Raw genomic sequence first — 16,546 nt, 5'->3', positions numbered from 1 at the left:
ACAGACTATAGGAGTTGGTAAACTCAGTGGATTTACTATACTTTTTTACAGAAAAGCATTGTAAATCGCCAGAAAGCAGGCATCAGGAACAGAAAAAGTGGGCAGTCCCACCAGCTGACATCACGATGACATCACAAAATGGGTGGAACTCAGACAGGAGAGGAGGAAATGAATGGGTTTACTGGTGATTTGAGTGGTGTGGCCTTTGTCAGGTTTTAGCCCCAGTGAAAGGTGGCAACCATAGAACGATGCAAAGAAGATGGCAGACTAAGATGCCTAGCTAAGATTTCGGCCCTACACCTGATAGTCCTAGAATTTAAACCAGCACAAAAACTGTAACTAGGGATGTTGTGACCTGGGTCTAGTCAGGTGACACACAATGTATGAAGGTCTTGGTGTGGTATTTGCTTACCACAGTGGAGACAATTGTTAACCTTATCTGACATGAGTTAAATCAATAAAATGAGTTCCCCAATGATGTACTTAACTTAAAAGACTTCTCTCTGGTGTGGACTGACTGTTGCACTGAAACACTGCTTCTGGCTCTGATGGTATCAGCTGGCTCCCTTTATACTCAGCTATCATATTGACATCAGAATAGGATGTCCACCCGCCTTAGGATGAGGGAGATTTTTACTCTGGTAGTCAGGCCAGCCAAGGGCTAATACAGCAGGAAATCACACAAGTTAGGACTGCAACTGTGAAACACGAAGAACATCATTTGTTGGAGGACATTATTACCAACTATGGCTTGCATATTAAAATGATAAAATAAAATATTTCTCCATATGAATGTTTTAATTTTTGTCAATAAATGGCAGTGTTTTATTGTTATTTAAGGACGTGTTTGAAGAGAGAGGGTCTATATTAGAACATCGAATTTTCAAAACTTTGAATGTTCTAATATCAAACCCTATTCAGCGAAAGCTGAAACCATCAAACATACAGAACAGCGAATTTTTTCCTAGGGAAAACATTTGCTGTTCCAAAACACATACACACAACACAAGCAAACCAAACAAACAGCAATCCACACACATACACCTAAAGTCTTACACCTAACCCTACACCAAACTATACACACAACACTGACTATCCACTTACCTTAATCCAAACCCTAATCCAAAGGTCTGTCACTATCGCACACTCACCTCACCCGCGCCCTAACCCTAACTCACCTACCCCACCCTAACCCTCATGTCCACACAATTGCACACTTACCTGACCTGCGCCATAACCCTAACTCAACTAAACTGCCCTAACCCTCACATCCACACAATCGCACACATACCTAACCCACGCCCTAACCCTAACTCACCTAACCTGCCCTAACCCTCACGTCCACACAATCGCACACTTACCTAACCCGCACCCTAACACCAACTAACATAACCATAACCGGCACTCAATCGCACACTTACCTGAACCTGACCCGTAACTTTCCACCACAGTGCTGATAAGCAAAACAGATTAAAAAAATGTTCATTGTCAGCCAATTTATATAATTCTTTTGCAAAACTATATAATATAAGCTAACACTTGCCAAAATGTCTGGATTTTACATTACTTTATTTATTTATTTATGGCATTTGTTTACTGGGAAAGTCCACTGGCCAAACTAGCCTATTTTCAGTGGAGGCCTGGGGAGAAAAGCTCCAATGTAACAGAAAAATACATAAAATTACAAAAAGCGTATATAAAATTACATAGAATGAAATATGACTGAATAAAACAATGTATAAACAGAAAAGTTAGGCATTGTAATAGTAAAGAGGCACAAAAAACCTTGAAAATAGTACAGAGCATAATACAGTGATTTCAGAATTATACAGTTATATGCAGAAGAAAGAAATATAATTTGAGGCATTATTTATATCAGGCAATAGAAAATATGACTGTAAGTTAATGAGAAAGGCTTACAGGTATGAGTTAATAATGGCATGGGGGTAGGGAAGGAAGAAGGGAAATAAGTAAAGAAGAAACAAAAAAGGGGGTATGAGAGGGAAAGTAAAAGTTAAAGAACAATAAAAAGATAGGAGAGAAGGAAGATTAGTAAAGTGGGAATGGGAGAGAAAGGTGGGGAAAGAGTATGGGGGTAAGTGGTATCAAGAGCGGGAGTTAGGTAAAAGGTTTGTTAGGAATTTAAAATAAAAAGGAGTTATGAGGAAGAATGGAAATAGACAGGTGCAGGGTTTAATTAGTAGATTAGGTTTAAGTAATGGCTGAAGTAGGAATTGAACAATTGAACAATTGAGAAGAAACAATTGTGCAGTGCACTTCTGAAGTTAAAAGGTCTTGGTTGTAAGAGGATAGAAGCTGGAAGGTTACTCCATATTTTGGAAATTGTCCAGGAGTATAATTGACCTGCAGGTAGTCTGAGCTTGGATATTTGGAGAAGACATTGGTGTTCAGAATGTAGAGGCTGAGCTGGGTTGTAAAGGGTAAATAGGGTGCTGAGTGCAGGACAGTCATGGGGCTTATATACCAGTTTATGAGTGGTTTTAGGGCAGTACAAGGATGAGTAGAATGGCATCTCTTTGTGGCAAATTTAGCAATCATGTTATAGCATTTTTCTAATTTAGCTTTCAAGGAATACTGCAAGTTAATTAATAATGGAGCACCATACGTAAGTGAAGGCAGAAGGTAAGTTAGTGCTAGAGAGAGAGAGGAACTTAATATGCCTGTAGAGTAGCCCCAGTTTTTTGTGGGGCTTGCTTATATTGTTTTGAATATGAAGATCGAATTTGAGTTTTTCATCAATAATTACTCCTAAAAGCTTAGTGGGGCTACTAACTCAATTTTGGTGGAGTTAAGAGACAGTATTTCAAAGTCAGCTTTATTAATAGGTGAATTTCTCTTGGGAGTAAATATCACAAGTTTGTTTTTTTAGTATTTAGAGAAAGGTGATTTTTGTGAAGCCAGGTTTCTACGGTAGAAAATGTAGTGTCAGTGATTTGCTTTAGTATGTTTGAGTTGTGAGCAGAGTAGACTATAGTGGAGTCATCTACATACTGGACTAGGAAGCCCTGCTGAATAGCTTGGTGGAGATTGTTAATAAAAATGTTAAACAGAAGAGGACCTAAAATTGAACCTTGGGTTACACTTGTAGAGTTGTGAATGTAAGGGGAGATAGTGTTCTGCCATTTAACAGCATGCTGTCTATTAGAGACGTAGCTTTTGAACCAGTTAAGTGACTGGAGAGATAGGCCAATCCTGGAGAGCTGGCAGATGAGGATAGAGTAAGAAATAATATCAATAAAAGGGCTGATACAATGTTTCCAGAGTCTTGTGCTTTGTTAACTATTTCTAAGAAGGATATTAGTGCAGTGTATGTGTTATTTCCTGGATGGAACCCTTGCTGAGTAGGTAAGAGAATTTTGTATTTTAGAAGGTAGTCTAAGAGTTGTTTTTGAACACATTTTTCTACCATTTTAGAGATAGGGGAAGTATAGCAGTTGGTTGGAAACTGTATTTATCAGCTGAGAGGCCACCTTTATGAAGTGATAATATTATAGCTTTTTTACCAGATGCCAGGGATGTAAGATTCTTGGCTGGATCAATTTATCAGCATGCTAATGGGATAGGCCACTGAGTCTGCGGCTAGTTTAAGAAATTTGGCAGGAATTCTGTCAGCAGTGTTGGAGCAGGGCTTTAATTTTAGAAGAAGTTTTTTGATATAAGAGGTAGTAATAGGAAAGCGATTTAAATGTGGCTGGGAAGTCAGTCGTATGTTGTTTGCCAAGGGAGTGTCAGTGGATGGAGAAGGATAGTGAGTAGAATATGAAGTGTTGGGTAAGTTCTGAGGTAGTGTATGAGATAGAGAAGAAGAAGTAGCGTTGATAGGGAGAGGAAGGGAAAAAGCAGAGGTAATATTGGCAATGGTATCAATAAAATAGTTAAAATACTTGCTATTTGTTCAGGAGGCTTGACAGGGTGTGGGCAGGGATTTGGTTTGGTGCCAGGGTTCAGGAGATTATTGATAGAAGACCAAAACATTTTGGGGTTGCTTTTTCTGTTAATTTGCTGGTTTCAGAAGTAGTGTTGTTTGTCTTTAGAGATGAGTTTCTTAGCTTGGTTAAGGAGCTGTTTATAATGAATAAGGTTGGATGAATTCTTAGATTTAAATCAAACTTTCCATGCTTTGTCCCTATTAATCATGATTTCTTTAGTAGCTTTTGTTAGCCAGGGGGCATTACTAGTTTTAGTTTTTGTAGTTCTTGAAGAGGCTAGGCTATCTAATATTTTTGAAAAGAACTATTAAAGTGGAGCAAAGCAACATCCAAACGGAGAGATTTAAGGATACTCCAGCTAATGCTTTTCAGGATGCTGTTAAATGTGATAGGGTTAAATTTAGAAAGGTTTTGGACTAGTTTAGTAATATGTTTTTTTTTGGATGGCTGTGCAGGCTGGAATTGTATAGGCAGGGAGATGGTCACTATTAGAGTTGGACATAGTGCCAGAAGTTATGAATTTGGAAGGATCTGAGACTAGAATCCAGTCTAGGGTGGATCCTTCATTGATTTTGTTGTACCTAGCAGCAGTAATGATAATTTAGGTGAAGTGAAATAGGTTTATGCTGGCAGATGATCGATTGGAAGAGATACAAGACCAATCAATATTCATGTTCCCAAGGATAATTGTTTAATTTATATAGTGTTCTAGAGTTGGCATGTTATTTCATGGTGGGATGTATAGGACAATGATACCAACTTTTTGAGTGGTTAATTTCAAGAAAGGAGATCAATATTTAAGCATTTTGGAACTGAGTGATGGGGTCTTTGTGTAGGAAAATATTAAGAGTGTTGGGGTAAATGATGGCCCACCACCTTTTTTTGTATTCTATCTGCCCTAATAATACTAAAGGTTGGAGGAAGAAGCTCAGAGTTTTGAATAGAGGGTTTAACCAAGCTTCTGTAGCTGTTAGGATGTCAGTTTTGCTTTGAGAGAGCCAGGTATGCAGCTTGGAAGTTTTATTGCAGATGCTTTGGAAATTAAGAGTAGTTATGTGAAGTGATTTAGAGCATTTGGAGAAATTAGAGTCTGTGAGGTTGTAAGAGTTAGAGGAGGGCCCTGGATCAGGATGGATATCACCAGAGCAGGTAAGGATGGAAAAGTTATGAGAAGAATGGAGAATGAGGTAAGAAAGTTTAGAGATTATATAGCTAAGGGAATGGAAATGGGAGTTTGGTATATAATGTAAGATATAGTTTGAAGGGAGTAAGTGTATTTTGGTGCAGAGAATAGGATTTTTGTGATAAAGGCTAGGGCTAATGTCTGAGTAAGTATTAAGTGGAGTACATGTGTAGCAGGTTAGAGAGTTTTGTTTAGGAGGCAGCGAATGAGGGTTTAGTGCTGTGGTATTTATTAGAGTTAAAAGGAGTAGGGTGAAAGGGAAAAGGGGTAACGTTTGGTAAATAATGGGAGACATTTGTGATACTGTGGTGTAAACAGAGGAAGTGATAAAAATGAGTCAGAATGAAGAGGATGGGGAGAATGGGGGAGGGTGGCTGGCTGAATGTGGAGGGGAGTGGTTAAAAGAGTATAAATGTGATGAAAGAGGGGGTGGTAGGGAATGGGGGTAGTTAGGGGAGCAGAGTAAGCTTGAGTGTAGCAAGGGTGAATGGAGCGGGTTAAACCTCACTGAACGAAAGTCGGCCAAAGAAAACAATCAGCTACAGCCTCTTGCAATAGGTTAGTGCCTGAGAATAAGATAACATCTACTAGCTATTGCAGTTACTTATCAAATAATCTTTAAGGTTTTATTGTGATGGAGTAGCTCAAATAAAAAAAATAAAAATAAAAAACATTTTACAAATTGTAGTGTAGTTATTAGGGGAGATGGAATTACTCTATAGTGATCCTTTTGGTGTGCAAGTCACTGATCAGGTTGTTCCAGTAATACGCAGAGAACTACCAGGTTTTAGGAACTAAACAACAAAAAGCTGGGAATAACATACACTATTCATCTCAAATGGCTGTTTGCTGGGTCATTGACTTAGAGGGCAATTAAGCTTTAGCTTCAGCAGGAGAAAAAGTGATCCACTGTTGGTATGTACAGACAGAATGAAGTGGCTGGCACAACAAATGTGGGTAGCTGTACTCTCTGCTTAACTAATTGCTCCTTCTCTTGCCATAGACATAGAAATACAAAGTCACTGGCTTAAAAACAGTAAGTTATCACATTACATAACAATAACTTGTGTTTCACTTCCATTTTCTTTCAAACGCCACAAGCAATACACAAAGTGAATAAAAATCTGCTTTGCTTTTTCACAAGATAGGTCTGTCATTTGTAATAAATTACTTCATCCATCGAGTAACTGGGATCCACTTGTAGTCAACAAAGGCCTCTAGCAGGCAGTGGGACACACCAGTGACATATGCACTCTAAAGAATGAGGCTATCCGGGTCATTGACAGCACTCTTCTCTAGTCATGGTCAGTCACTTCTCACACTAATGCATTCCATTTTTAACTCTCATTATTAGTATAGTGCTAGTACCATGACAGAGCAGTCTGTTCCACATGATAACACTCAAAAGTGTCACCTTCTGTAAAAATACAATTGATTATCTTTCCTTAGTTTCAGACAAAGCATACTTCTCGTATTGTTACATAAAAAGGTTAAACTTACCAAAGTTTTCCATTATCACTGCGTTCCAAAATGTTTTGACTCGCAGTCTCAGAAACTTTAGATTTTTCAACTTTGGCAAAATAGTACCTGAAAGTAATAGATAAGGAAATAAGACAGATGATCTACCAAATTATAATTACATTTCACATATGTAATTTAATGAAGCCATAATTTATTACAAGAGTCAGACTTCTACTTCCATGCCCTCTGGCTATTTCTGGGTTCCAAGCCAGCCTTTTTATCTCTCAATAACTAACTTTTATATAACACGTCCTTGCCATAAACAGACTCTGCTAATTCTGCATTTATATATTCTTCACCAGAATTTTCATGTATATTGCTAAGCTCCAAACCTCAAAGGTTAAAATGCAGATTCATGCCAGTGACAGCAGGTCATTTTTAAAAAGATAAATAGAAGATTCATGCTAGTGACCACAATTAGTTTTCATTTTGGTCATTGTTCAAAAGGGCCTGGTGGGCCCAGTCTGAATGCCTTAATTAAATACACAAACAAGCAAATAAATACATTCTGGATAATATTTTCAGTATACTACGATAGCATTCCATCACATATAACAATTAATGGTCATGGTTTGTAATCAGGTCACGGGCATACACAACTGTAGCCTGAAGCCAGCTGCTATATTTACTAAGGAAGGTTTGTGCAAACATTTGATTTTTTGCAACAAAGTAAAGTACTGAAAGCCGCCAAAGCTAGAAAGGTATGTAAACCAATAAAATGCTGACTAATAACATTAAAAATGATAAATTGTGGTGGCCCAAATTTTCACTGTACTTCCTTAATAGCTTTACCTTATGTATATCTCCATTCCAAACAGTGACTCCTCAGTCATCAGGCAAAAGAAGGGTGGAACAGTACCCTTTGGAGTTGCAGTTCATGAGATCAGATCATAAATAAATGTTAATAATTTCCCACATCATGCCCAACCATGTATTAAATGACCACTAAATAGCACTGAAATGAGAAATTTCATGGGCATATATAATATAGTTTTAGTTTCTGATTTAACACGCAGGCTGAATGTGTTTTCAGTATCTTTATGCTGCAAAGTTTTTGGACATATTTTGGCTTTACAACTCTTGCAATTTCATCTTTATCTGGTTATATTATCTGTATGTTCAGTATTATATGTTCAGCTTTTTACATTGGTAAAACTAGTAGACCTTTTAAGAGACGAGTATATGAACATATTTTAGATATTAGAAATAAGAAGTCTACTAATGCACTTTATAGGCATGTTGAAAGATATGAGACTCGTAATTTTAACTTTTTAATCATTGAATAGGTTAGTAAGGACCTACAAGGATGGGTAATAGGGTAATAGATTAACATTTGGATAGGAATGAATTGAGATGGCAGATTTTGTTAGATGCTTATAACTATCCTGGATTAAATGACAGTTGTTCTATTACCCCCTTGCTTAAACTGATGTATTATGGTATTAAGTAACAATTTTATTATTGTACGTTTTTATACTGAAGATTTTTTTACTTTAATGTTTCAATTGTACCATGTGATACTGATAGGAGGGGTATAAAATGGGTGTGCTTTTCATTTGTGATGTTGTTCTAATCAAGTTTGTTTCAAACGAAAGTGCTTAACAACTGTTTATTAAAGTTTTTTCTACTATCAATTCTGACTGGTTCCTTGAAGTTTGCTCTCTATACAATTGTTCCTATGTTAAATGTAGTTTCTTCAACTGTACAAGCCACCCATTGTTTACAGTGTATGTATGTATGGCTCAGCTAATACTACTTTCAGGACTATCGCTACTAGTACTGTATGAGGAGGTTTGCCTGTCTGCATTCTCAGAACCTTCCAGATGACATTTTTAAATTCTTCTTTGGATGGAAATTTAGTTTTTGGATCCTCTGCTGCAGAAGTGATAGAAAAGTGGGATGAAAGTAAAAAGCTGGTTTAGGGAATCTCTAAGATTTTCAGCCCTCCTCTTCCAAATTTTCAAAGGGATTCTCTAAACCTTCATCAAATTTTGGCCAAAACAAGTCTCAACAAAATGCAGGCAAACAGATGCTTAAGTAGAAATGGCAAGATGGTTCCAAAAATAATTCTGGAACCTCCCAAAGCCAAAGAGAATCCAACAACTCAGAATAACTACCTAAGGGACTTTGACCCCCCCCCCCCCAACTTTGGCAGCCGCATTTCCTTTCCAGAAAGTCTGAATTTCCTCTCTTCTCTTTGGCAACAGAGAGTTTCAGACAAATTGGTCCTGAAGATATTTCATCAAGGTTACAGATGGCAGTGGGAGGTAATTATTCCTTTCTAGGGGGTAATTCCTTACCCAACAGACCAGACTCTCTTATTTCCACCTGTCCTTCATCACATGCTTTCACAGGGAGTGATAGAACCAATTCTTCCTTCCCAAACAAGGAAAGGGTTTTATTCAGGGATATTTTTAGCATTAAAGAAAGTGCATGAAGATCAGTTCTGGAGCTTTCTTTTCTAAACATGTTTGTGTCAGTGCCCAAATTCAAAGTGATGTCACTTTGCAACCTGTTACCTCCTCTTCCTCATTCAAGTTGTTATGGTAACACTAGATTTAAAAAATGCTTGTCACATCCCTATTCATCAAGACTTCAGGTGTTTTTAAGATTGTGTGTTTCTGGATCACATTATCAGTTCTATGCCTTACCTTTTGGACTATCCACTACACCAAGACTGTTCACAAAATGTCTAGTTCCAGTCATAGCTCATTGCAGGTTACAGGGTATCCATATTTTCCACATTTAGATGACTTGCTTATCTTTGCAGAGTCTTTTACAAAGTGTCAGGAATTTCTCACTTGGGTGAGAGAGAGCTCTTACAAAAGCTGGGATTCCAAGAAAACATTCAAAAGCCTTTCTGACTCCATCACATAGGATTGTGCAACTGGGTTGTCAGCTAGACACCTCAGTTCAAACAGCTTTTCTGCCCCCCCCCCCCCAATGATCTTTTTCTACATCTATTTCTAAGGTTTCCATTCAGACTTAAGTCACTGCATGGTAATACCACAGGATTTTGGGTCTCATAGCATCTATGATTGTCATGGTAACCCCTGGCAAGACTCCCCATGAGAGAGATACAATGATATCTGAAGTCTCTTTGGTCCCAACACCAATATCTTTGTCTTTTAAAATACCAGTGCTGGGGTTTGTCAGAAGAGAAATCACTTGGTGGAGACAGCAAATTTCCTTAAATCTGTGTCTCCCTCCCTGTCCTAAAGTCTGTCACCACAGATGCCTTTGACTTTGCTTGGGGAGCAGTTTCAGGAGGGGTAACAGTGCAAGGTGTGTGGGACACCAAGGACAGACATAAGCACATAAATATAACAGATAGACCTGCCCTAACCAAGACATTCAACTCCCTAAATCATCTTTTGTTACAGACAATACAACAGTCATGTGGTACATTAACAAGCAACGGCTAACCAAACTGTATCACCTTTGCAAACTAGCCATATTAGCATGGGATATAGTCTCATAGCACAATTTGTATCTCTACAGGTATCCTACATTCTGTCAAACAAAATTGTGTGGCAGACAAGCTGGGCAGGACAGGGGCAGACCATCACAAATCAAATGGAAACTAGATCGGGGGTCTTCCAAGATTTGATCTTTCTGAGTTGAGTTTTTCAAGCAGACCGTGTTTGCCTCTTTGAACTATCAGCTGGTAAGGTTTTGCCCTAGGACTCCACGCAAGAAGCCCTGGAAGACAGATGTCTTTTATTTTCCTTGGACAAGAATGTTCCTGTATGCTTTTCCTCTCTTTCTACTAATTTCCAAGGTACTTCTGAAGATTCAAAGGGAAATTCCGAAGATCACTGTGGTTGACTCCATTCTGGCTCAGGCAACAGTGGTTCTACCTTCTTTTGGAAATGACCAGGGGTAATTACCAAAATTTTTCTCACAGACTGGTTCTACTCACACAATAACAGGGGTGTTTGATATGCCCAGATCCCAATCAACCTCAGTTGACTGTCTGGATGATAGTCTTAGTTCCTTTCTGGCACCTGTTTAGTGAGGACCTGCAGCACGTACTAATGGAGGGAAGAGTTACTATCCTATGGTTTCATCAAGGTTTATTTATATATCATATCAGCATGTCTGTCCATGGATCCTCCTCTTTTAATGCATTTTCATGTCAAAATGTTTTGAAAGGGGTCTTGCATAAGAGGCCTCCAAGAAAACTGGTAGCCCCTCCTTAGGATCTTAATTTTGTGTTAGAGAAGCTAACACTTGCTCCATTTGAACCAGCAAACCTGTCTGAGATGAGGTTCTTAACACAGAAAACAGCTTTACTGATTGCTCTGCTATCTGTAAGAAGGGTCTCTGACTTACAAGCTCTTACAGTGTCAGCCATATCTCATTTTCTATAGAGACAGGAATTCTTTGAGAACTAATTCTCCTTTTATGACAAAAGTGATATCCAAGTTTACTTTAAGCAAAATTATTCGAAGTAGCCAAAAACCTGGGACCAAACAGTAAAAAATTCACGTTGAATCCTTGAATGGAAGCATAAAAAATAGTACACCGATATAACAAACAATCAGTTGAAACTCAATAAAATCAAGTCGGTCAAGCGCTTTTGTCGTAAGACTTCATCAGAACAATCTGAAATGGTTAACACAATCCTTATATACGTAAGCTTTCCCCCATTAAACACAGCCAATCAGTTTTTAAAGTGCCAGTTCACAATATACATAAAAACTTATTACAAAAAACCATAACACTCCAAAGTTTAAACGTTAATCCTGTTATAAATGTTTGTGTAAAACCCATATCTACCTAAAAAATACCAGACTGTGCAAATACTAAAAGTTTAAACATAAATAAGTAACAACTGTAGTTAGAATAGTAATGGGGACCTGTTAAAGTCTGGAAGCCCTATACTTTAACTCCGGTCTGATACTAATGTGATCATTAATACCAGGAGCAACAGTGGCGTTCAGTTTAAGCTGCCAACTCATTTCAGCTCTTAATAGTTTGTTTGTTCACTCACTCCCTCTTATATCTTCACTAACCACCTCTAAAATACCAAAAAGAAAGAAGTGGTCTGGGTTTATTTTAATATGTCTATATAGTGCGTTATTCTCATCTTTCTTCGAAATACTATATAAATGCTTGTAAATTCTCCTCCTCAACCTCCTTTCTGTCTTATCTATATAGAAATACCCACAAAGTTGTCATGTTGCAAGGTAAACTAAACCATTAGTTGTACAGGATCCTGCCCCAAACCTCACTTTAATATTATAGGGGCCTAAATGAGCTGTTGGGGTGCCAACTATGTGTTTGCAATATTCACATGCCACACATTTTGTTGTTCCCTTCGTAGTGGTGTTTTTACCCACCCCAGGGTGTTCCAGTAGGGTTTTCAAGTTCCTATTAGTCCTATAGGAAAAGGTAGGTTTGTTACCTATAACTGCCAATAGTTCCTGATTACTTTTAAAAATGGTCCAGTAACAGGTCCCCATTGCTATTCTAACTACATTTGTTACTTATTTATATTTAAACTTAGTATTGGCACAGTTTGGTATTTTTTAGGTAGATATGAGTTTTACACAAACATTTATAACAGGATTAACGTTTAAACTTTGGAGTGTTATGGTTTTTTTGTAATAGGTTTTTACGTATATTGTGAACTGGCACTTTAAAAACTGATTGGCTGTGTTTAATGGGGGAAAGCTTATGTATATAAGGATTGTGTTAACCATTTCAAATTGTTCTGATGAAGTCTTACGATGAAAGTGCTTGACCGACTTGCTTTTATCGAGTTTCAACTGATTCTTATATCAATGTGCTATTTCTTATGCTTCCATTCAAGGATTAAACGTGAAGTTTTTACTATTTGGTCCCAGGTTTTTGGCTACTTCGAGTGGTTGACTTGATTTTACTAGTAGTGTACCACCACTCTTATACACCACTACTTTGTTCTTTAAGCAAAACTGTCCATCTCCCCATTTTCTTCCCGTAACCTAAAAATGGGGAAGAAAGGATACTCCATACCTTGGATGTCCACAGACAACTCAGGTAGTATCTTGACAGGACTTGATCTTTCACATGTTTTCATCAATAGTTCATGCCTTGTATATGTAAGAAGAGACAACCTATGTCAACACAGACTATTACTAAATGGTTGTCTAACCTTTTGTTATACTCACTACAATAAAACTATTCCCAGCAGAGTCAAGGCCCACTCTCCCAGGGCCTTGGCTTCATTTATTAGTGTTTGAAAAAAGTTGGATTCTAGAAGTATTCTAGAAGCTGCACCTTAGTCCTTTGTATATACTTTTACAAAGCACTGTAAGTTTGATTCCTTCTCTAGGTCTAGATCAGACTTTGCTAGGACTATTCTCCTGGGGTTCCTGGACCCTTCCACCTCCCAAATGTAATAGGGTCTCTATCCATATAGCTAAAGCTACTGCAGCAGTGATCAATCTGATGAACATAGTACAGTTGTGCAAGTAAACATACCATATCAGAAGATGTTTGGATGGTCTCTGCTGCAGTAGCCACTCTTGTGTCTTACATTATTTGAGATGTATACTAAAAAGCAGTTAGAATCCATACAAAGAGAGAATTTATGTTGTTTACTATCAAAATGTCAATCACTCATCAGCGAATGTGCATTTCATTGACTCCTTAACATGAAATCCATAATGCCAATTCCTCATAATGTCAGAAAAACACATAAAGTCGACATTTCCGACTGCTCCACACTTACAAACAAGTGCTGACATGGGTCAAAAAGGGGCTGAAATTTTGCGTTTCGGAATACTGGAGTTTGACATTTTCAACTTTTGCTGTTTGGAGTTCGCGTTAGTGGTGTTGCCGATGTGCAATTGACATTTTGATTGTATGCCATTTAAAAAGGCTATGATCAGGCATGAAAGTACATGGGCTGTCTGTAAAAGTTAAAGAGCAGTTTGTGTTGCCCACATACAAATTGCTAACACAGGCTGGAATTATGTGTGGAACTGGAAATATAAAAGAACAAGTATACTTGGGAAAACTTTTGTGGCAACTAGATAACCGACCTGGTTAAGATCAATAAAATAGTTCTGTTAACTTTTAGTAGGTTGGTATGGTATAGATTGTTAATCTAAATACATCCTTATTGTAAAGTTTGTTAATGGCTGTTTGATATATTTACACTGCAGGTATCTTATAAACAGTCATCAGAGGAGATATAAAGAGGGAGAGTCTGATGGACAAAGATGATCGTTGGGTATGTGAATATAAAGACACTGTGAAACACAAATAATGTTTTGTGTTTTCTGAAATTTGTCAGACATGGGATGTACTTACAGAACTTACATAAAGATGGAGAAATGAAGTAAACATTTTAATTTTAAGGTAATTTAAATAATGCAGAAGGATAAAAATAAAGTGAGATGTAATCATAAGAATCAAGAAATATGAGGCAACTGAGTCTTGTGACCATTTATGCCTTGACATTGCCCACCCATATCTACTTTTTTCAAAGAAATCTATGTCAGTCAAATCAGGGAATAATTTGTGAATATCCATTCAATCATCCATTTCCTCACTGAAGAAAGATTATGTATCACATTGCTTGATTTGCAGAAGGAGTCTATTCCAGAGGTGAGAATGATCTGCATAATCAAGCTCTCTGTCCACCACACTTTTTTTTAATTTGCTGATATCTTGTCCTAGTATTTATGGAATGACTAGATTTGTGGAGATATAAGAGATCCAGGACTACTGGGTTCCTAATGGCACAGAAGGCATAGATATTCCCTCAGAAGTCTATGAGATACTGAATAAAGGGGTCATGCTTCCAGTCTTTTCTGGTAGCTTAGGGCTTTTAAGCCAGTGATGATCTTAGTTAGGTACCTCTGGGGTCTTTCCTGTTGTTTTGATATGTCTAGTGAGAAGCATCCCAAAGGGGACATTGTATTCCATAACTGGCTTAATCATTGATGAATATAGACAGGCAAAGTTATGGATGCTATTCCTTAGGGAATTAGCTACACCTAAGTAGAAGGATGAGCAAAGGAGAGGGAATTATTAAATACCCAGGTTCTAAACATTCAGATTTTTGGAGTGGGGTGTTGTGTATGCTGTATGCACATTTTGCCCGTTTGTTCCAAATTATGAGAGGAAGTGGAAGAATAAGAGCTATAGTGGGAAGTTACAACAAATGTGACAATATTGTACTTTTTATCATTTAATTTGAGCCCATGTTTAGTACACCGGGTATTTTAGTCTTAAGTTCCTGTTGAAGGGCTTGGGCTTTAGAGGGGAACTTGACAAGGACATTAATGAAAGAGAGGTTGAACTACAACTTTGAAAACTAAAATAAACAGGCTGGTCAAACAGATTAAGCATATTGTGGGACAAGATCAAGAAAAATTTAAAGAAAATTTATATAAAGATATTGAGCAAAATAGGAAGCCTTTTTATAGATACATAAGATGTGGAAGGAGTAAAGATACACAAACTTACAAACTCTGTGCAGATTCTAAAATTTATTCTCAGACACAACTGATTATAGACATATTTACAAAATCCTATGCAAAACAGTTCGGCTGCACAAAAGGGATGATACGTTGTCCTAGTGACATCCAGGTAACCCCAGATACTGGAATAAAATTAAATTATATTGAAAAAAAACTGTGCAAACTGGATCCAAACTAAGCACAGGGAGGAGACAGACTTAGTAACAATGACCTGAGAACACTTCAGAAAGAACTTCTGGTACCATTATATCTATTATTCACTAGGTCATATAAATATGGGGAGATTCCTCAAGATTGGAGACATGCGCTTATTAAACCTGTATTCAAGGGAAAGAGGAGTAGAACCAACCCAAAGCCATATAGACCCTTAAGACTACTTTCATGTTGTGGAAAAATAATAAAGAAGGTGATATTGAATAAGTTATTGTCAGAACTGGATAGGTTGGGACTTGAAACCATATATCAGCATGCCTGTGTTGAAAACAGTTCTATTACCACCTGTAACATGATGTTCTATAACAATATAATAACAGCTATGAATGAAAAATTGTGCTGTGATGTAATTTATACAGATTTAACTTCAGCATTTGACATGGTCATACATAAGACACTGATCAATAAATTAGTACAACTAGGTATTGAAGTACTCTTGATAAGATGGATGGCTGCATAGCTTACAAATAGGACATGGCAAGTACCATACAGCAACTGGACAGGTGAAATCCTTGGTTACAGTCAGGGTGTCCCACAGGGCTCTGTCCTAGGCCCTTACCTGTTTAGATTGTATCTTTCAGACCTAACGTTTTCATCTGATGTGTTCTGCAGACGACCTGAAATTGGGTAAACTGATTATATCTGTTACAGTTAAGGGATGTCTGCAAAATAATTTGACTAAATTGACCATTTGGGCACAGGAGAATAATATGCTGATACATACATCAAAAACTAAGCATATGAAATTTGGGAGACATAAATTGAAAGATGAATATTTTATACAGCACACAGTGATTTAAAATGCAGACTCATTTAAGGATCTGGGTATATGGGTAGATTCAGCTATGAGTTTTTCTAATCATATCAACAAGTTGGTCAATGATAGTTATATAACTATAGGTCGTATAAAATTATTTATAAAGTCTAGGAAATCAAAAATGATGAAGTTATTGTTTGTTAGTTACATTAGACTCAAACATGAGTATGGAATAACAATATGGAAACCCTATAAGAAAACAAGCATGAGTAAACTGGAAAGAGTACAGCGGAAATATACCAAGGGCATCCATGGATGTAAAAATTAAGTTATTATGAAAGACTTAACATATCTGAACTTGTACAGTGTCTCTTACAGGTATCTAAGAGATCTTATTCAAGTATATAGGGCATTTATAGACAAGTACCTCTGGGAATGTTTGGGG

At 37.4% G+C, this 16,546-nt stretch overlaps 1 protein-coding gene across 1 annotated transcript in view; it reads right to left on the bottom strand.

Annotated features, from left to right (window-relative positions):
• Nucleotides 1-16,546, bottom strand: part of LOC122805969 (baculoviral IAP repeat-containing protein 1e-like) — a 144,723-nt gene that overhangs the window by 108,527 nt on the left and 19,650 nt on the right. Inside the window, exon 2 of the mRNA XM_044076208.1 lies at nt 6,634-6,720. Within this exon, the coding sequence (XP_043932143.1) occupies nt 6,634-6,720 (87 nt within the window). The remainder of the gene's footprint in view (nt 1-6,633; nt 6,721-16,546) is intronic.

Source organism: Protopterus annectens, chromosome 7.part0, assembly GCF_019279795.1.
Source record: "Protopterus annectens isolate FY-2018-M chromosome 7.part0, PAN1.0, whole genome shotgun sequence".
Taxonomy (NCBI): domain Eukaryota; kingdom Metazoa; phylum Chordata; order Ceratodontiformes; family Protopteridae; genus Protopterus; species Protopterus annectens.
The sequence above is the reverse complement of the archived record's forward strand: the minus strand, read 5'-3'. Positions and strand labels throughout refer to the sequence as shown.